This window comes from Polistes canadensis, unplaced genomic scaffold (assembly GCF_001313835.1).
Source record: "Polistes canadensis isolate GaletaPanama2010 unplaced genomic scaffold, ASM131383v1 scaffold_82, whole genome shotgun sequence".
In the NCBI taxonomy this organism is placed as follows: Eukaryota; Metazoa; Arthropoda; class Insecta; order Hymenoptera; family Vespidae; genus Polistes; species Polistes canadensis.
The window spans coordinates 215,996-237,554 of NW_014569629.1; the positions used below are offsets into that span (position 1 = coordinate 215,996).

A 21,559-nucleotide genomic window follows, 5' to 3' on the forward strand; every position below is an offset into this window, starting at 1 on the left:
TAAATATGAATAAAGGTAAAAGAGAAATATCCGAGGATTATGAACTGGAGGAAGAGGATCTGGATGATACGAGAGATCGACGTGCCATAGATGAAGAAGATGACGAGGAATTCTTACAGGATTTACATATGCTTAGACAACATTCCCACGAGGGAGACATATTATTCAGGTATCTAATTAGACGCTAAATCAAACGGTAATTGGATTATCCTGATCTTTCGTTATGAAACGCAGGTAAACGTTGCTTTCAGAAATGTCTATTGTAATCATACGTCGGTAATGCGGATCAATGATGATGATGATGATGATGATGATGATGATAATGATGATGATAATAATAATAATAATAACGAGCAAAGAAGCAATGAAGAAGAAAACGAATCGGATGATCGTTTGATTTCAAGTTACACGATTAACGATTTCGATCCTAGTTTAGATAAGATCGTAAAAGGTCGATTAAATGTCGAAGATGTGATCAAGAGACATAGAAGAGTTAGAAGAAGTGCAACGAAGAAAGATACGATTGAACATGTTACACAAATAATGGAAAGTATAGAAGAGGAATTGGACGATTTAAAAGTACGTTGTTAATCATTTTTGTATTTTTACTTTAATTAATCTTTTAGCTACAATCGCTATAGCGATTTCCTACTAATTCATTTTTTAAACAAACCGTCATATTGGTTCACTTTTGGTTTGTTTGTTCATTTTTTATCAGAAATTTCTAAAGTATATTCCACAGAATTTTGGAATGCTACGAAAAAAAAATGTAATGATTCCGTGCGATGGTCTGAATTGTTTATTATTTTGTCTTTCTTTTATTTCACAGCAAACACACGCACGTCATTCAACCTCATCGCGAGTTACTTTGCCATCAAAGTGTTCGGTGCTTCCCGAAGGTGGAGTTAATTGTAGCGAAGCTATTTATCTGGATCCGAACGAGTGGAGACTATCAAGGCGAAAGATCGAACAACAAATAAAAGAGATGAGAATGCAATTAGAAACTTTAAAGGTGTGTTATAAATTTCAATCAGTAATTTAATATACATTTATTATGAATATTAATTTGTAATTAATTTTGAAGGAAATACGTCGACATTTAATGATCAAACGTCCCGTATTTATTCCGGATAACGAGGATGAGCCTTCCGAGTCGGAGGACCCACATGTTTCTCATAAACCACATTATCATACTTCTAAGAATCACACCAGTAGGCATCATAAAAAACACGAGAAAGGGCCTCATGCGAATTCGATTAACGTTACCACTACTACGACCCATCGATCCACTTCAAAGTCGTCTCAGTTCTCTACGGTTGAAAAAGACTCGACGATTCGGGAAGATAATTTCAATAAATATAACGTTACTCATCCCGAACTTTCGACTCATGAAAGAGAATCTACTTTGGAATTATCCAGCACAACGACTACTATGTTACCGAAAGCCAAAAAAAATCCACGTCGACAAAAAATCAAAGAACCATCCAATAATACTACAGATACTGAAGATAATAAACAACAGAGACGTAGAAAAATTCCTTATAATCGAAAGAACAATAATACTCTGCTTACAAACAGCGTTCACGACGACGTCCTACCGAATCATAGCGTGAATGAAAATATTGGAACTGTCGCTCCTACTCAAGACAACGTAACTTTCAATTCAAATTCACAGTATCAGACAGATAAATCAACGAACGTTCCAATCGTTTTCACCAGTGTTCACGATAACACTCAAGAAGATAATTATAGAAATAACAATGTAAATAATAAATTAATGACGACCGAAGTAACGTCGCAACAAGTTTCATCGTTCGTGACTGAGACACCAAGTTCAATCGGAACCGTCGAGTTTGGTACATCAATTTTCAAGCCAACTGTATCTACCACGGTAAATCATCCGATTCCAAGTAAAAGCGAAACTAATACGGCTAGTTCAACGATACAATTAACTGTACCAACGACAATCCCTCCTGTTAAAAAAATACCCAAAGTACAAAGGAACAAAACAGGTGGTATTCTGGGACCAGCTAGAATAGACGTCACCATATTGGAGACTCCAGATAGAAAACATAAACAAGGTATACGTTTGTAAAGTGTATTCATATATATTATTATTATTAAACAAAAAAATAAATAAAATATATATTTTACATAACAGGTATAACAGCGACAAATAACAATGGTCGTTTACCACCATTATTAAACAGTCCTTTGGAAGCACGTCACAAGTGCTACTGCGAACCTGACTCGTATTCCAAAAAAGATGAGAAAGAGATAGCTAGAGAGGAAAGAAGGCGGTTAAAAGAAGAACGACTTAAGAAAAAAGAACGCAAACTTAAGAAAAAGGCTAAACTTGAAAAGGATTGTTTGACTGAAAAGATGAATTGCTTCGAGCATGACAATGATCATTGGCGTACTGCTCCATTGTGGAATGCAGGGCCGTTCTGTTTTTGCATGAACGCTAATAACAATACCTACTCGTGTATTCGTACTATTAACGTTACGCATAATTTCCTTTACTGCGAATTCACTACTGGTTTAGTGACTTTTTACAATTTAAGAATCGGTAAGTTTAAACATCAGAAATGATTTTTTACGAATACGGCGTGGATATATAATATAAAAATAATTATTTATATTTTGTTTTATTTATAGATCCGTTTGAACAATGGAATAGAATATCGATGTTAACACCGTCAGATAGATCTTATCTTCATGATCAGTTAGAACATTTGAAGGGTTGTAAAGGAACGCGAGATTGTACAGTAGGAAGTGCAAGAGAAACGATGCCTCAAGTTCAACAACATCAAAAATATATATCTAAGAGAAAGTACAGTAATACGTTTGGTATGTAACAACATCTTCGCAACATATTTGTTATACTCACTTTATTAAGTATCTCTCTATCTCTCTCTTAATTTTGTAACAAAATGGTGTTCGCTTTGTTTTATTTATTTCTTTATTTCTTTACGTAGAGGATTTATTTGTGCCATCAGCCTTACAAATTATTCGAGAAAGTGAACAGTCTAATAAAAGACGGAAAAAATTACCAAGGTAAGTTTTATTTGTATCATTTGATTTTCTTTTTTTTTTTTTCATAATTCAATGAGAGATTTACTTAATATCTTGTAGCGTTTGGAACAGACGAAGTCGAAGTTGGCAAAGTAGCTTGAGACATCATGAAGATGCAACAATTTCGCGACGTCACAGACATCAGTATTGGTAAATTTATTTTAGAACTTTTTTTTTAATTATTTTTTTTATCTTTCTCAAATTTATTTTTCTTCACACAACAGTGAAGCAAATTGCCACAGAATTTCAAAATACACATTTGATAATTTATGAATAATATAAATTATTTCTCGTTGTATTAGCGAATTAGAATTATTTAAAATTTATTTAATCCGAAAAAGAAAAAACAAAAAACTTATGTTTAATTTATAGAAATTAATTTGTTAAATATTTGACGTATAAAACTTGAAATACTATTGAAGTCAATCTCTAATAATTTTATTGTATTCAACAAATTTTTAAAGAGAAAGAAACAAGCAGCTTTCGACTATAAACAATAAATATAACTATTTGAAGTTAGCTAGGTCACTCATACAAATGTTTTACCTAAGATTTGATTCTATTGGAAGTAACAAACACTCTTATAATGCACTGCCAGGTTTTCTTGAATACAATCATCTTTTATTAATATTGTGAAATGAATATTTAGAAAGAGGATATGTATAAGAATTAGATCACCGCAGCGCAGCTGTTATACTATCCTAAGACTGTGTACATTTATTGATATATATAAGCAAGAAATGTTTTCTACAACTAGCTTCAAACGGAAACATCGGCTTTCTTACTTCGATTATATGAGATCGATCATTTTTATGTTTTAATAAGTAGAAATAAATTATATCGTTTGTATACTCTAAACTTCGTTCTGTTTAAAAAAAAAATAATGATATTACTACAACGGATGAACGTTTAATAAAAAGTTAGGATACTGGTATGTACTAGGGGAATTTAAAAAGAAAAAAAAAGAAAAATACATAAATAAATAAATTACATAAGAAAAAAAATAGATGTATTATATATATATGTGTTAGAAATACATGTATTATATATATATACATATATAATACACATATATATCATTTTTATTGAATTTTATTTTATTTATTTTTATTTTATTTTATTTTATTTTATTTTTTTTTTTCATTCTTCATATTATTATACAAAGTTTTATATTCATTTTTCTAATAAATATATATTGCTGTAACTTCATTTGATCGAACAATACTAAAGATTTATTTCATCGTTGTTATTGTAACAGATTCAAATTTTAACGAGGACAATGTATTCTATTGTTATTATTAAAAAAAAAAATATTTAAGAATATCAGAGAAACCCAGTCAATCGAGTAAGTTGACATACTACGTCGCGTAGAGCAAAAAAGTTTTATCGTTGTACTTCATCCAGTGCTTATTCTATCTTATTTTATAATGCGTTACAGATATCATTTAGCTTTCAGGCTTGCACCTGTGCATATGTAGATAATAACAAATAAATAACTTATTTATATTTTTAATTATTGATCTTACGACATTGTAAAGCTTGTAAAAAGATAATTCAAAAAAAAAAAGGAAAAATGAAAAGGAAAGGAAAACGAAAAAGAAAATGGAAAAAAAAAAGAATAGAAATTTTTTGAATTATTTTTATGAATCTAATTCTGTAATAAAAGTATTACTTTTTTAGACACAACTGTCCTTGCCACGAAATACTTATTTAAATAAAAATCATTTCTCATTTGCCAATGAATACATATAATTGTCTTTATTTCATTTCAGAAATAATTCTATAAATATAAACGATCAGTATTTTTTGTGATCTATTATAAATACTAAAAGTTAAACGTTTCGCATTTTATAACTGGTTGGATGAAATCATTCCAGTGATGAATAATCAAAAAAAATCATTTATATTAAAAAACAAAAAAATTATATCAAAATCTTTTAAATATATTTTCAACTTCTACTGTGCTAGATTTAATTTTCACTTAATTATTATTAATAGAAATTTAGTCAGGACTCGTAGATTTTGGTTCTTTTTATTTTAGACTATATGCATAATCATTTATTTAGATTTCATTAACTGGTTCATCTCTGTAATGATCTATCCTGATTTTTAAGTCGTTGTGTAAAACATGCTGCAGTTTTAAAGTTGAGGCATGACATTCTCTGCGTAAACAAACTCCTCCTCAACCAATTCTTAGCCAATGAACTGTTAGTTAACAGAGTGTTCAGAAGCTGCTAAAAAATTATCTTTAAATGCCTAATTGCAATTATCATTATCAAAATGAGTTTGTGTTGACTCAAGATCTTTTAATTTCTGCAAGTTTAATTCTTGCACATGAGAACGACAATCTTTTCCTGATCCTTGAAAATAAACCTAATCACAGTAATCATTTTCTGTATTATAATTAATCTACATATGATAATAAAATTAAAATGAAAAAAAATAATAATAACATACTCGCCGAATAGATTGTTTTTCATTACAAACTTTGCACTGCCATTTTTGTTCTTTTTTCACGATATGAACCTAAGTGAATGTTGCAATTGCAACAAATATAATATAAATAATAATATATTAAAAAATAAAATAAAAAAAAATAAAAAATAAAACTAATTAACTTACTTGAAACATTTCACAGGAATAACAGCAAAGTACATTCATTTGTTGCGGCATTTTTTCTTTTCAATAAACAAATACTAGAGCTCTTCCTTTGAATTGTATTCCGTTATTAATGAGCTTGAAATATATTATATCCTGTTTGTTAAAATCACTTCAATAATTATTATTTTTATTATAAATATACTTTTTTTATTTTATCTAAAATAATATTCAAATGTAGAGGATCGTAAGTACAGAGTTTCAGTTTGCCACTATTATTTTAAAATACCGTTCGATTTGTCGTAAAATTTGCAATCATAGATGGCTCTTCGAACAGCGCAGGTATTCTACCAATAGCGTGAGAGAAGTAAAGTAACTTTGCATTCTATTATTATTATTCTTTTGCAATATTACAGAAATGTATTTACGTCTATTTACGTAAATAATTAAATAAATGTGGAATAAATTAATCGAAATAATTCACTATGATTAATAAGGTTTCAATCATTCATTTTGATCTCATAGATCGTAGATAAATGTTCTATTTTAATATTTCTTTCTCTTTTTTTACAGATTTTAAATTGTAGACTTTTTTCTTCCCTAAGACAAGAAAACAAATTTCAACAAAGATCTTTGTTTTATTGGCTGACCACAATTTTTAATAGGTTTGTTTAACAAATGTTTCAGAAAATTAATATAATTAACATTACCTTGATTCTCCTTTATTGAAACATTAATTTTCACATTATTAATTGAACTATGCAGTTTCTTGTAATAGTTGAATTGTTTAGTATTTTTGTTTATATTTAACAAAATAAATTATGTACTCAAAGTGTTAGTAATGAAAGGATCAAAGAAGTTGGCCCTGATCAAGCTTGCGCTGAATGGCTTTTAAAAAATGGAGCCTACGTTAAGTGGAAAAATTCATCTGATTATTTAAAGGATTATAATGTTTTGATCACACTGAAAGGAAGTAATTATATACAATCAGTTGAAGCTGTAAATGCAGGCATAACATATGTAGGATTTCCATATTTTGGTTAGTACGACATAGTGAAGATTAGTTTAAAAAATAGATAAATGAATTGTTCATTCTTTTGATTTCATTTTAAAATTGTTTATTTAGAAGGTTGCAATCATATAGAGGAAGTTAAGCTTATTCGTTGTCGATACATTTGCAATAAAGCAATGTTGAAGTTATTGTATTTAAAAAACTCTCTAACTCATCTGGAAGTCATAGACTGTCCAAGTGTAACCGATGAAGGGTTGTATAAATTAGGAAAACTTGAGTATGTATAAATATTTAAAACCTAACAAACATGTATTATCTTATGATTAATTGCTAAATCCAGTTTCTTGTTAAATGATTGTAGAAATTTGAAAAAATTGAAACTTGAAGGACTGACATATGTAGAAAATCCAAATGATGTTAAAAAACAATTAAAACATCATTTACCGAATATTCAAATTGAATGGACATAAAATTGTTATAAGTGTGAAATGTTTATTTTATTATTATATATTTACTAATTATATATGAATAAATTGTATATATGTAGAGAACTAGTATCAGTCATATTTGAATTGTTGTGTTTTGGCGCTATACGTCTCCATATTTGATTTTAATATCCTTTTTATTTATTTCCACACAAAATGTACGATTATGCAATTACTAAGTTATGCCAATATTTACAAGTAGATGTTGAAATAGTAGATAATTTATATACTTTAATAAAATGCAGATATAATAATTAATAATACTTATTCCTATCTTGTTTTTTGTGGTTATGTTGTGATGTCGTAATAAATTCTATTATATGATATTGAATTTTAAATACATAAAAGTGAAACAGTTTTTATATGCTTGTAAATCATGATAAGCAGTTTCAATTGTTATAATTTAAAACATTAACACGTACAATATTAATAAAACAATGGCAGAAAAGGGTGCACATTTAACTGGAACAACATGCACTAAACCTTCAATTTTTGAAATTATTGCACAAGAATCTCTTGCTCATATACTAGAACCTGCTTTTAAAAAGATTCTATCAGTATGTAATGAATATTATAAAATTGTACTCTAAATAATAATTAATCATTAATTGCATTGTTTCTATTTTATTTTAGTTCCTTGTATCTTTTAATTTTGAAAGATATGGACATTTACTCGAATGGTCTGACGAAGGATATTTGATTTTTAACACATTTCTTCAACGATATTACCTCAACAAATATTGTAAATATATTACTATTTTTTTTATTTTAATTATATAAAAAATATTTAATGAGATTACAAAAATTATTTTGATAATAATTATATTTATTTTAGCTGGGTCATTTTCTGAAACGTTTTATCAATTAAAGCGCATCGCATTAGTAAACCAAAAGTTTCATGATCAATTATCACAGAAACAAAAATATTTTTCTTTAATTTTACTCGTTTTACTACCTTATTTGAGAGGAAAGTTACTTAAACTTAGTTATCGATATAAATTACAAGAAGTTGACAATTACATACCTAAATCGGTAAGTTCAAAATATTTTATTTAATCAATTTTATAAATTGGATTATATAAAATTATATATTATTGTTGTTATAGAAATGGGAAAAACTTTTCAGAAAATGTGTTATTGAAGGACATAATACTTATTTCACTTTATACGAATCTATAATCTTATGCAATTATATACTTTATGTATCTGGAAGATCAATGTACGCAACACCGTTGTTAAGGTTTCTTGGCATTGTACTTACATATTCAGAAACAAGAACTATTGTTTCTATTACGGAATTATTGCACAAAGCTAGAAGCAATGCTTTCACTATTAGTGATGGATTGGATGTACTTCAATCGACATTTGCTAGATCTTTTGAAATTGGAGCCTTCTTTCTACAATTTTTATCTTGGTGGAGTCAAGAGAATTATTTTACGGATATAATGATGCTTCCAGCTCCTTCAGCTCCAAAGGTACAAAATATAAATTTAATAAAATATTCCTAACAAATCTACAGTTTATTTCATTAAATAGTGTTTAATATTTTAATTTTTGATTCTAAGATATCACCATCAGTAAAAAAATATAAAGGACTATGTCCGCTTTGTATGAAAGTGCCACATATACGTACAGTACTTATGGTGTCAGGGTACGTAAATTGATTTTAAATATCATTACTTGTTTTGCATTGCATTGCAATTATAATTATCTTTAATTTATAGATATATATTTTGTTACCAGTGTATTTTACCCGAAGTACGAGATAAGAAATGTTGCCCAGTTACAAATTTTCCAGCTAATGAGAATGATTTAATACGTTTATATATGAATTAAATATGAAAGATGGTGTACATATTGAAATATTGAAAAGGCAAGTATACAAAATGTGTGTGAATAAAATATTTTATTTATATTTATTATTTATACACACAAATTGTTGGAATATATTGATAATATGATTGTTATTATCTTTATTATTAGATTGGAGATAAAGAAATTTATTATTTTTACGTTTATTTCAAGACAAAAATAATGAATTTCTTTTTCCCCAACTTAATATAATGTTTTTCTTGTAAACTATATATCTTCGTATATTTTATACTTTTAATATTGCTCTTAATGTCATAATATAAGAAAATGTTTTATACATTACCTATTACATACAAAAAATAAGAGTAGATAAATAATATAATATAATGTTTGATAAAAAAGAGAAAATTAAATGTATTTACCAATCCACAAAAATTGAGAGATAAAGCAGGTATAATACCGTTTACCGAAATAGTGATAGGCTTTTGACATCTTTGTATGATAAAAAGTATATTTTTATGCATCGTCGATGAAGATTCTAGCCAGGAGGATACGGTAATTAATGAAATTAAATTAGAAGCCTGAAACAGTTATAATCAGTATTTAAAGTGAATTAATATAATATGTTTATTTAAAAATATGTTTTACGATGTCAGTCATTGATTGAGCCACGCAGCTGCATACGAGAAGTCGTGTGAAAGATAATATTGTTATTGCAGCAAACTGTGTTACATGTAGTAAAGGTACATCCTACAAAAATGATAATACTTGTAGAAAATATTCTTTAAAAAATTGAAATCAACAAAACTTACGTTCAACAATAACAAACTACATGTAATTAAATAAGTGCATGCTGCTACTATGGATTTAACAAGGATGGGTGTAACAGTATTATCTATTATTGTGACGTATCTGTCAAAAAAAAAAACAAATATTTATCATATCATAAATTATTTGAATTTATAGCAATGAGCACAAAATTATTTACTTTATTTAATACCTGATAGCATCTTGATGTTCAATCACAAAATTTTTCAGTTGAGTATCATTGGTAACGTTTTGCAATTTAATCCCAAGTACGATAAATTTGAAACCTGCGTTACTTAATATTGCAATTACCAACAAGTCGACACTGATAGCACAAAATGCTTGCATAACTGTATATGTGTTTAATATATACACAAGATAAATCGCCCATTTTTTTGTTAATGGAAATGGATACATTGTATTGAGTGGTATCTCTCTGTTGTGTATTATTGACGGAGCAAAGACAAAAATTGAACCACCACTGAAGAAGAGGGCAAACATAAATCCTAAAAAAAAGCTCGTCGTTTTTAAATAATTACGTCTCAGAGCTAATTCTGAAGGAGTTGACTTTGCTGAAAATTGTTTCATATCATCTATGAGTATCTATAAAAAATTTTTATTAAATTTCAATGTATTTTAATAATGTATATAAATATTTTTGAAGTAGATATGCAACCTTGAAATTTGATTTTTGCAATGTGCAGTAGCATAAGTTGAAAAGTGATTCGCATATGTATACGAATTCTACTATTGATTTCATCATATTTACGATATCTTGACGATAATAAGAAAAACCTATCAATAACGCCATTATGGAAGTTGTACCATTAACAGCATAACTGCACCATAATAATCCATATAAAATTTTTTTAAAAATGTTAGTGCCTGATTGTAGTGGCCACGTTGCGGTGCTAATATTTAACAATTGTAAAAATATAATTAAATTATCGTTATCAGCTAAACAATTCATTTTGAACGTTTTCTAATTTTTCAAAATTGGCTCTCACTCTGTACAAAATTTAGTAATTAAAATTTAGTAATTAAAATTTAGTATTCCTAATTAAATTTGAGGAAAATTTAAACAAGTACTTTTTATTTGTTTTTTTTTTAAACTGATATTTGAAGTTAAATTTCATTACAGACTGATCTAAAACTGACTAAAAGGGTGCTGGAGTTTTTTACGGATAAGAGTATTTAAAGTGATTATCGTTAAGCAGTGTAGGACATTTTTAAAATATTAATTTCATTGTTATGAGAAATTCAATTATTACCACTCGTTAGCGTTATTTAAACGTGATGATTTCATACTTAACGAGGTCTCATAATTACATTTCCATTTAGGTAATATTTGCTTTATTATCGCATAGTTTGAATGTTGATTCCTGTAATATGAAAAGCGAGAGGATTTCCATAATGCATTTGACATTTTTAATTTACCGTCATATATGATATCCAAAAATTTCTTTTAAATATTATTTAATAATAATTATAAAATTATTGAATAGTTACAAACAAATGACAATAATAATTATTGAAATATATTTGAAAAAAAAAATGCAGAAATATACAAGAAAATAAATGTACGATTTAAAATTTGTAATAATGAGTAATCAGTTGAAAAATTGTACGGTTGGCGGCGCTGTTGTTGATCGTTGTTAGCGCCACCAAGTTGATTACAATCTATCTGCTTTTTTGACGTCTATGTATTAATCCCCTAATGCCGCCGGTTCAAAGAGTCAAAACAAACCCGTGTGATTATTCTCAACAATATTTTTATTTTACCTAGCAGTTTCCAAATCTGTTCGAGATGAGTCGAAGAAAAAGAGCTAAGGTATGCAACGAATTTATTAATTATTATATAATTATTGTTATTCTGATACTTTATCTTACAACTACTTGACTTAAATGAGATTAATCATCGAACTTCTTCAAAATTTCTCATGTTTATTTATCTTGTCACTTTTGTTTGTTAATATATTCATTCGAATAATCTTATTTAATGTTTTATTAATTAAATTTTAACATTACACAATGACTTTGTTTAATCAAAGCTTCTATCAATCGAATGAGGTTATGTTTTGATTATAGATAGACATTGAAATAACAGTAGTATCTTATTTTATATAATTACATACTATTTTCTGGATGAATCATCAGTATTATTCAATATTCGAACAAATTAATATCATGTGACAATATTATCATTCATAGTATTTTTTTATTATATGAATTGTAATATTAGATGTATTATTATATCCATAAACAATTGTTTTAATTTATTTAAATTGTTCAAAAATATCATAAAATCATGTAGTAACGTTTTCATGTATGTATATACATACTACAGGTAGAGTATAGGGAAATGGAAGAAAAATATAATCAATTGGAAGATGAAAATGCTTCGGATACTTCAGAAAAATCTAAAACCGGTCTTGTTACTTCAGAGAAGAAAATAGTCAGTGATGTGAAAAAAGAATCTGATCCAGTGTTATCCGTGCCAGCATCATCTGCGCCTAAAGTAGAACCAAAAGAAGAAGAGGATCAGGATAGTGACCATGAAGATCCGCATGGTAGATACAAACATTTTTATGAATATATTTAAAAAATAATCCTTTCGAAGGAAAACTCACATTGTTTCTTTACAATGATTTCAGTAAAAGAATTATTAAATGGTTTGGAAGGTGCAGCTTTCCAAAGCCGTCTTCCATTTGATAAATTAACGTCTACAGAAGCGGCATGTTTCCCAGATGTATCCGGGGGACCACCACAAACACAAAAAGTATTTCTACACATTAGAAACAGACTTGTAAGTTTTATTCGTAAAACTATCAACAACGTTGTGTCTTTCACTGTATTGTAACAACTTATTAATCATTTTTTCAGCTACAATTGTGGCTTGAAAATCCAAAGCAACAATTAATTATTGAAAATGCTCTMCCTGCCATAGAACCACCGTACAACAGCGATACTTTACTAGCTCGTCGTATTCATTCCTTTTTAGAACGTCATGGTTTTATAAATTTTGGTGTTTTTAAACGTTTAAAGGTATGTCAAAAGAGATCAATGCATTATGTATATATAGTTTCTTAAATTAGTACAATATTGAGCGTAATTATTTTGTATATTGCAGCCGTTACCTACTAAAAAATTAGGTAAAGTTATAGTGATAGGTGCAGGAATAGCTGGTTTAGCTGCAGCTCAACAAATGCAGCAATTTGGCTTAGAAGTAATAGTACTAGAAGCAAGAGTACGTTCTAATAATTTTTTTTGTCTTAAAAAATACATTATAAATTGTTGGAAATAAAAAGATTTTCAATTTTTTTAATTTTAGGATCGAGTAGGTGGAAGAATTGCAACATTTCGTAAATCATCTTACATTGCGGATTTAGGAGCCATGGTGGTCACAGGATTAGGGGGTAATCCAGTAACAACTCTTAGCAAACAAATTAATATGGAGCTTCATAAAATACGACAGAAGTGTCCTTTATACGAAAGTGACGGCCAAACGGTACGTATTGTAAATAATTTATAATTATATTCCTTTTATTTAATATAAACATTTGTCAAACAGGTTCCAAAAGATAAAGACGAAATGGTCGAACGAGAGTTCAATAGATTATTAGAAGCAACGTCTTATCTGTCACATCAGTTAGATTTTAATTATATAGGCAACGCTGGAACAGGAAGCCAAGGTGCCAATACACGGCCGGTTTCGTTAGGTCAAGCATTAGAATGGGTTATACGTTTACAAGAACAGGGCGTTAAACAAAGACAAGTTGCACATTTACGTTCGGTTCTTTCCTTACAAGGGAGATTAATTACCAATCAACATAGAGTGAGTATTGCATTCAAAATATATTTCTTGTTGTTGTTGTTTTTATAACATACATTTAAAAAAATATAAATTTATTTTCTGTTTTAGATGATACAAATTATGAGTCGTTTAACAGATTTAAATAAACAATACAAAGAAATGTCAGAAAATAAATCACAAACAAGGGACATCACACAAGAATTCGTGTTGCGTTCGAAATTACGCGATCTTCACAATGCTTGCAAGGTAAGCGTTTAATAAAAACTTTATGTTCTTTGTACAATAATAAATAACGATAAATTAGTATACAGAAATTAACAGTTGTTGTTTGATCTTCTTAGGAATGGGATCAGCTAGCGGAACAACAGAAAGAAATCGAAGCGAAGTTACAGGAGTTGGAGGCATCCCCACCAAGGTACATACATTAAATAAAGACTAATAATATAATTAATATAACGTACAATTTATTTATATATATACAATTGATTACAGTGACGTGTACTTATCATCGAAGGATCGTCAAATATTGGACTGGCATTTTGCAAACTTGGAATTCGCCAACGCAACATCTCTGTCAAATTTGAGCTTGAAGCATTGGGATCAGGACGACGATTTCGAGTTCACCGGAAGTCATCTGACCGGTGAGTCCAAATATTCGATACAAAAAACCACACTTATATATATAAATATTGAATGTTAAACAACCTGATGATTTGAAAAACGTGTATGGTATTTTTCGATCTTCCACCGAAAGGAAGATGAATTTTGTTACTTCTTATTATCTGAAAAGAATGGCCAGTTAATTATCTATATGGGGATATTTAACGACGTCTATTAGAAGTTAATCGAGAACGGGGATTCCGCGTATCGAGATTGTTTGGTATATGCAGCGTTGTCGAGGGGAAGATTCGTGTAGGTTGTGTAAAATATGTGGACGCAGGAAGAGGATCGTTGGGCAAGTGTGTAGCGTAGCGTACCTATCGGTAGTCTCGAGAGAACTTGCTGAACCAGGAGAAGGAGATGGTGTAGATAATGCGTGAATTATTCGCGGGTTGCATCCCCTTTTCGAAGTATCCCGATACTTTCTTTCCCTTTACCTTCCAACCCGTAGCCCGTTGACTTTATCAAGCTTATTGAAAGCCGATAGCATGAGATCCCGTGTAGATAGTCGGCCTATCCTACCACGGATCGGAGTACCCTCACTTTTTTCTTATTTTTTCCTTTTCTTTATTTCTCTCTCATTATAAGAATACCGTACCGCGATTTTGTACTTCTTAACGATGATTGGCTTTTACATAAATGTTGCCGCGCAAAAAGTAACAACCGATCCACCGCTAACCAACCATACACTTTCGACAAATTCCAACAACGTTCACTCGATCATCCAAGATTCGATCTTTCTTTATTCCTTTGTGCAAGTGTATATTAAATTGAGGGTCATTTAGGAAGCGTTGTTCTTATCATTGAAGAAATAGATAAATCAATGGAGAAAGGAAGAAGGAAGAAGATAAAAAGATGATTCATTTCAAGATTCGATTTCGTATGACAATCCGATTAGATTTTATTGTCATTATAGTATTTCATATTTTTCATGCAGTTATTAAATTTAGTCCAATTAAATGCAATCAAACTGATTTATTCATTTTGTTTACCCATCGATTACGCTGGTTAATTAAGAGATCCTTCGAAGACAAGATATCTTTCTCTTTCTTTGTTGTTCTCAATAAAGAATAAGGATACAGTTGAACGCATTCAAAGTTCTGTTCCTTTTCGGTCTTGTAGCATATATTCGGTTAGTAGCATAGTTGAAATAAGAGACGCGCGCGGCGGCGGTCTCTCTTTTCATTCTTCGTAAAAAGTTCACAAAGTAGTCAGACCGAAATTAAAGCGATGGCCACGGGCCCATGACTGACTTGAATGACGTGCATCGGTGATGATGATCCTGATTGTCCTACCATTGCTGCCGCCGCCGTCACCGGTGCCGATTCTATGCATCTTTCTCTCTTATTCGCTCATTCACCCTTTCTATCGCGATTAATGAGATGTAAACAATTTAACGGTAAATTAAGCACGACAATGGCTTCTCATTCGAGGAAAAAAAGAAAGAAATAAAGAAAGAAAAAGAAGAGAAGGAAGAAAGCAGAAAGAAGGTTTCTCTTCTAACCAAAACTTCTTCTTCTTCTTCTTTTTATTATTCTTGGGTTGGTCGCCGATGGATTCTTCCTTATAATCTCTCCATGGATGCGCTTTACGGACCATCGATTCCATCCTTTCTCGATCCCTCGAACGAAGCTGACCCGTCGCGTGCTCGATCTTTTGGATCACCGCCGAAAAAATTCGTGCGTAGTTAAAGCAGAAGCAATGCCTTTTCTCTTTCTCTCTCTCTCTCTTTCTTTCTTTCTATCTTGATTTTTTTTTGTAGACTCCCTTTTTTTCTTCCCTTCTATCTTCCTTTCCCTTTGGCATCGTAACGACGCCGGACGTTGGGCTTATCGGACGTAGCAGTCGATACGTCGAAGAACTCCTTCTTTGCCTTTTACTTTCGTCGTACGTAATTGGAGTACAGAATCCAGTTTCGCGGTAGTGGTATGGTCGTTAACGAACTTTACGGACGTATTTCCAAGAGAATGAGAGAGACAGAGATAGGTGCAAACATTATATACCCTTAGTTCTTCTCTTTGCTTATTTAACCCCCTCTTCTTTACCTTCATCGGTCCTCTTTCTTTCTTTCTTTCTTTCTTTATTCAACAAATTATCGAGAGATTACCGATCGACTCTCTCTCTCTCTCTCTCTCTTTCTCTCTTGTTGGATGGTATTCTCGAAGGACTCCTCGAGAATTCCTCGACGGTATTTCATTGACAGAACGTAGACACGACCCATCGATATTTTTCTCTCTTCTCTTCTCTTCTCTTATTTTCTCCAGATTTTGTGCATCCATTGGAACATTCGTATGCGTAAACATGGTACACGAGTGTTGTACGACGGCCCGACAGGACCACGGGACCATTTACGAGCTATCGAGAGAAGAAACTTTCTTCCCTTCTCCTTTTTCTCCTTCATCTTCATCTCCTTCTTCTTCTTCTTCTTCTTCTTCCTCCTTCTTCTTTTATTCTATAAACGTTCGTTGACTCCACCGAATCGTCGCATTCCATTCAATCTCCGTCTTTCTGTGTCGCTAACCAAAATTATATTCTCGTAAAGTTGAGTTCGCATGGACACCTCAACGCCTCCTCGGTCGTCAAAAATTTTTTTTCTTTTCCTTCTTCTTCTTCCTTCGATGAGATAAAAAAAGAAAGAAAAAAAAAAAAAAATGTACACGCGATACACGGAGGCGGGTTAAACCAGCAATAGCTACGACACATACAGGAGGAAGGGTGGTGGTGGTTCCTTTTTTATTCGCGAATTTCAGATGGAGACAAAATAAAATATATTTGTTAAGATTTTGTTTTTTATCAGAATAAAACTTGGCTGGCACGCTTTTTTTTTTTAAATTGAAGGATCGATCGTCGGGCGCTATGGTAAATTGAATTTTTATACGGGAAAAAAATTAATTTGTTAGATACGACGCGCGCGTGCGAAGTGTGAGAAAGAGATAGATAGAGATAGATAGATAGAGAGAGAGAGAGAGAGAGAGAGAGAGCAAGAGAGAGTAAGAAGATCTTGGAACCATGGAAGAACCGGTTCCCCAAAAGCTACGCGTTTCTCGTGGTGGACGCATATCGGTCGAATGTTATCTGGGAAACGACTGGCCATTTCTTCACTGCCCGATTAGCTCCTCCAGATGAAAAGGACCAAACGAAGTATCCTTCTTTCGAAAAAAGGGGGTAGGGGAGGGGGGGATGCGCTAATAACGCGTCGTCGTTAATTAAGTAGAAACAGACGAAACTTTTCTTTTCTTTCTTTCTCCTTTTCTACGTTTTTAAGTCAATTCGTTGATTGAACAAAATAATGAAATATTAGATAGAAATTTATTTATTAACTCTTTTGGTACTTTCTAATAATTTCATTGTGAAGTTTTTTTTTTTTTTTTTTTTCTACGTAAATTAATTTTGAATTATTTTTATCGGTTGTTTTTTTTCTTTTTTTTTTTTTCCCCTAAAAAAAAATCCGTGAATTGTTTATAATATTTGAAATATTTTCTTATTGTTTTACATGCAAATTTTACATTCGCACGAAATTTTCTTTCTCTCCGTGATAAATTAACGAATCTTAAATTCGTTAATATTAAAACCTCAGTATAATTAGCCATCGTCGAATATATAATATCCTTCGCAATAAATTATCACGCGGACCTAACGGACAAAACAAAACGAAACAAAACAAAACGAGACAAAAAATAAAAAGAAACTAATCGATCAATCAGTGAATCAATCAATCAATCAATCAATCAGTCAATCAATTAGCATAAAAATTATTTCTGTTACGGTTTTTACTACTTAGTTTACCTTGTGTCTCCTTAACCATTCATTCTTTTCTTTTTTCTTCTTCTTCTTTTCTCGAAGAGAGAATTGAAAGGGCAGCATCGTTTGCTTTCTACTTTGCCCTTCGGTCGAGATCGAAGAGCACGAGAGAGGAGAGCCAAGCATATCGAGGCCTCTTCTTTCCTCAGGACGAAAACGTAGGCAGTTTAACGTTAGTTGAACGCCAAAAGAGAGTAGTCAGTAAAGTAAGAGAGAGAGAGATAGAGACAGAGAGATAGAGTGCGTGAAAGAGAAAGAGTTAACGAGTGTGAGAGAAAGAATAAGAAAAGGATGGGAACGAAAGTAAAGTAAAGGGAAGGGAAGGGAAGGGAAGGAGTGAGGAATTGGAGGATGAGGAGGAGGGTCGAGTGGTAATTTACGAGGTATCGAAGACCTTGTACACTCCTACCCGCCAACGAGCCGGCCTCGCCCCGCGGAATCCAGTCTTGCTTGGCCTTAACGCACCGATACCTTTCCCATGACCACTTTCGGCATATACGTGAGTACACTAACACACCTAATAAACGTCTCTCTTTCTTTCTCTCTCTATATATATATAAACATATACTAAACCATATGTATACATATAAGTATATACATGAATACATGGAAGGTAGACGTATATAAATATGTGTGTAGGTATGTAGTTACATATACATAGAAGAAGACGATTCCGCCTTTACCATTTACAGTGTGCCCCCTCGTGTCGGCAACGCGGTAGGGTACCTTGTCGATAGTCTATCTGGGGTACAGTCCTCCTCATTACGATCCACCACGTGATTTCGCTTCTTAACGTCGCTTCTCGCGCGCGCCGAGTGTCAACAAGTAGATTTCTTGCCGCACGACCAACCGGAAAGAGACGGAGACATTTACAGAGAGAAAGAGAATGAGAGAGAGTTAGGGAGAGTGAGAGAGAGAGAGAGAGAGAGAGAGAGAGAGAGAGAGAGAGAATTTATATGTGTATGTGCGTTAGAGAGAGAAAGATAAGATCGTGTGTGGCTGTTTAAAATTCATTATCACTATTATTATTATTATTATTATTATTACTATTACTATTTCTTTATATATTTCACATAGCGAAGGAAAGTTAGAGAACTCGAGTGATTAATAAGTAAAAAACTAGTTTCTCGAGTTTCGTTTTATTATAGCGAGATGTCCTTTGCGAGATTTGCGTCATTTGTTGCGTATAAATTTGTCGAGAGAAATTAAAGGAATTTTTTCGTTTTTTTTTTCTTCTTTTCCCCCCCTTCTCCTTCTTTTTTCTTCTCTCTTTATTTTTTTGCACTTTAATTTAAATGTACAAGTATACGCGTTTTTATTAGATTTCTTTTTTTTCTCTCTAATCAGTTAAAATAAATCCTTAGATGTCGTTAAAGGTATTATCAATTTCTCTCTCTTTCTTTCTCTTTAGGTGTTTTATTTTTTTTCCCCCGTCCCCCCGGTCTTTTCGTGAATTCTTTTGAGAGATCGGAAAATCCAGGGCACCGATTAGTAACTAAAACCTTTCTAACTCGTGTGCTCCTTTCTAATAGGTGTCTTTACCACTACCAGCATCATCACGACCCAACTACTATTACTACAAGAGTACTATTATTCTAGCTTAAACGTGGATATCGTGACGCTTCGTAGCGCTTTCACCTCCGTTTTTTTTTCGATCCTATTTCTTCCTTCTCCATCATTGAATTTCTATCTTTCCCTTTCTGATTGTCTTGTCCTTGTCCTTTGATCTCGGTTGGTAAAAAATAAGTAGAGAAATTTTTCCGTTAGTTGGTGCAACCCAGGGAAGGCCAACTTTTCTCCTTTTACCGTAGATGGAATAATTAAGATATGAAGGTTCGGTGCAGAGTGCGCGCACGTATATACACATAGCATATACACACACGTATTCACAAATACATAAATATACGTACGGTGCGAGTCATATGGGTTAATAAGTTTTATACGGGTTGTTGGTCGTACCCCGGTATACCAAAAAGAGAAAAATATGTGTAGAAGAATAATAAGAAGAAAATAAATGGATGAAGAGAAGTGAAGAGAAGAGAAGGAGGAGGAGGAAGAGGGGAGGAGGATACAGTTGTAGAGATAACAAAGCTATGCGAATAAAGAAAGAGAGAGTAAGTACAAGTCGAGGACGTCGAACGTTTTACTGTGCTAACTCTTTGCATGGGGTAAAGTAAAGTAAACTAGAAAGAGAAAAGATGAGAAATAACCAAAGGAAGGGAGGATGGAAAGGAATATGGTGTGTCCTCCCTTTCCTCTTTCCCCCCAATGAGAGGCACCGCTGGATTTCCTCGGTGGGGCGTTAAAGTCGCGGATAGATGTACTATAACGTCGTTGAAGGTAACTTAGGGGGTCATGAAGTTGTCCGGAGAACGAATTATTTCCCCTCTACACTTTGTATAAACCGTGTTGCCAATCTGTCATCGGTTATAGTCTCTCGACCGAGTATGCCAACCAACGAATACTTTATACCTTAGATCTTCAAAGCACAATCTACGTTTCTTCTACGTGTATTTTACTTGTAGAAGTTAACTTGTATATAAAAGAGAGAAAGGAACGTCTCGCACAACATCGTAAAGCATTCACACTGAATTTAACTCTTAATCTGTTATGGGGTTGCTTTTTAATGGCGTTTTATTCCGTAGAGAAAAGAGACGACGGTTAAAAGTAGAATGAGAATTTGATATCGTACTACGGATAAACTTATATGCGATCTCTTTTTTTTTATTATTTTTATTATTTTTTTTTTTCTTTTTCTTTTTTATCTTCTTTTTATTTTCTTTTTTGAAGTTAAAGCTCGACAACGTGTTCGCCCAGGGTGTAATATCGTCATTCCGCGTATCGTGCGAGAGATAAAAGTTGTGTTTATCCTTGACAATGCAGTTTGATATTGATGCAATATCTACGCGTGTAAAAAAAAGAAAATAAAACAATATTAAAAGATGACAAAAGATAACATTGCTAAACACTACACTCGATTGCTTGATCTTCTTCTAGATGATTTATAAATATATATTTTATTTTCATTATATATTATTTTTTTTTTTTTTATCGTTGTTCCATTTTCTGTGTTTTGTTTGAGTGTTTAATTAATTTATTTGTATTTCTATATTACACATATATATATATATATATGGATATATGCATATAAGCACCACCTGTCGGTAAATACGTAATCCGCAATGTCGTAATCAGCTCAAACTAATATTGACATTCGATAGCTCCTAGTTCCATGCCATTATCGAGAACTTTGAACTAGGAAAGCCATGCTTAGAAACTGGGATTTGAATTCGTCGTAGAGTTAGACGTGTGTATGAAAGAGAGAGAGAGAGAGAGAGAGAGAGAGAGAGAGAGAGAGAGAGAGAGAGAATAGATAGAGGGACCTAGGGATTCGGGGTGCAATTTGAAAGCGTGTAACTTGAATTGGTAGTTTGCTAATAACATATAAAGCTTTAAGAGGATTTATACAAATTACTTTGACGGACTTCGGCGTTT

At 31.6% G+C, this 21,559-nt stretch overlaps 6 protein-coding genes across 9 annotated transcripts in view; 4 read left to right on the plus strand and 2 right to left on the minus strand.

Annotated features, from left to right (window-relative positions):
• LOC106786803 (extracellular sulfatase SULF-1 homolog) overlaps positions 1-4,076 on the plus strand; it is a 73,690-nt gene extending 69,614 nt beyond the window's left edge. For 2 of the 3 annotated variants that reach the window (XM_014748581.1, XM_014748580.1), the window contains 8 exons: positions 16-169; positions 252-579; positions 830-1,012; positions 1,085-2,081; positions 2,162-2,569; positions 2,659-2,850; positions 2,979-3,057; positions 3,136-4,076. In XM_014748581.1, coding sequence (XP_014604067.1) covers positions 16-169; positions 252-579; positions 830-1,012; positions 1,085-2,081; positions 2,162-2,569; positions 2,659-2,850; positions 2,979-3,057; positions 3,136-3,229 — 2,435 coding nt within the window. In that variant the 3' untranslated portion in view covers positions 3,230-4,076. The remainder of the gene's footprint in view (positions 1-15; positions 170-251; positions 580-829; positions 1,013-1,084; positions 2,082-2,161; positions 2,570-2,658; positions 2,851-2,978; positions 3,058-3,135) is intronic. The other variant, XM_014748582.1, reaches the window with a different exon arrangement.
• A 123-nt stretch (positions 4,077-4,199) lies between these two features.
• Positions 4,200-5,944, minus strand: LOC106786808 (UPF0544 protein C5orf45 homolog). The gene is made up of 3 exons (XM_014748588.1): positions 5,698-5,944; positions 5,533-5,601; positions 4,200-5,448 (listed from the first exon to the last, which is right to left on the minus strand). Exons 1-3 carry the CDS (start codon positions 5,746-5,748, stop codon positions 5,332-5,334), a joined length of 237 nt encoding a protein of 78 aa, XP_014604074.1. The 5' UTR covers positions 5,749-5,944; the 3' UTR covers positions 4,200-5,331.
• An 86-nt stretch (positions 5,945-6,030) lies between these two features.
• LOC106786807 (ATP synthase subunit s, mitochondrial) lies at positions 6,031-7,257 on the plus strand. The gene is made up of 5 exons (XM_014748587.1): positions 6,031-6,170; positions 6,247-6,338; positions 6,507-6,712; positions 6,800-6,962; positions 7,047-7,257. The coding sequence occupies exons 1-5, from the start codon at positions 6,159-6,161 to the stop codon at positions 7,153-7,155; spliced, it is 582 nt and encodes a 193-aa protein (XP_014604073.1). The 5' UTR covers positions 6,031-6,158; the 3' UTR covers positions 7,156-7,257.
• Positions 7,258-7,507: 250 nt separating this feature from the next.
• LOC106786806 (peroxisome assembly protein 12) lies at positions 7,508-10,751 on the plus strand. 2 transcript variants are annotated; one of them, XM_014748584.1, is made up of 6 exons: positions 7,508-7,727; positions 7,804-7,912; positions 8,006-8,202; positions 8,277-8,645; positions 8,736-8,821; positions 8,895-10,751. In XM_014748584.1, exons 1-6 carry the CDS (start codon positions 7,608-7,610, stop codon positions 9,004-9,006), a joined length of 993 nt encoding a protein of 330 aa, XP_014604070.1. In that variant the 5' UTR covers positions 7,508-7,607; the 3' UTR covers positions 9,007-10,751. The 2 variants fall into 2 exon arrangements, with proteins under 2 accessions (XP_014604070.1, XP_014604071.1); XM_014748585.1 differs by having other exon boundaries at positions 8,914-10,751.
• LOC106786793 lies at positions 9,269-10,647 on the minus strand. Its single transcript, XM_014748557.1, has 7 exons — positions 10,615-10,647; positions 10,329-10,392; positions 9,983-10,139; positions 9,795-9,894; positions 9,631-9,732; positions 9,405-9,563; positions 9,269-9,325 (listed from the first exon to the last, which is right to left on the minus strand). Exons 1-7 carry the CDS (start codon positions 10,645-10,647, stop codon positions 9,269-9,271), a joined length of 672 nt encoding a protein of 223 aa, XP_014604043.1.
• Positions 10,752-12,151: 1,400 nt separating the features above from the next.
• On the plus strand, positions 12,152-21,323 carry LOC106786794 (lysine-specific histone demethylase 1A-like). The gene is made up of 10 exons (XM_014748558.1): positions 12,152-12,359; positions 12,444-12,595; positions 12,673-12,834; positions 12,920-13,036; positions 13,121-13,297; positions 13,361-13,624; positions 13,712-13,849; positions 13,945-14,018; positions 14,096-14,244; positions 21,286-21,323. Exons 1-10 carry the CDS (start codon positions 12,152-12,154, stop codon positions 21,321-21,323), a joined length of 1,479 nt encoding a protein of 492 aa, XP_014604044.1.
• The last annotated feature ends 236 nt before the right edge of the window (positions 21,324-21,559 follow it).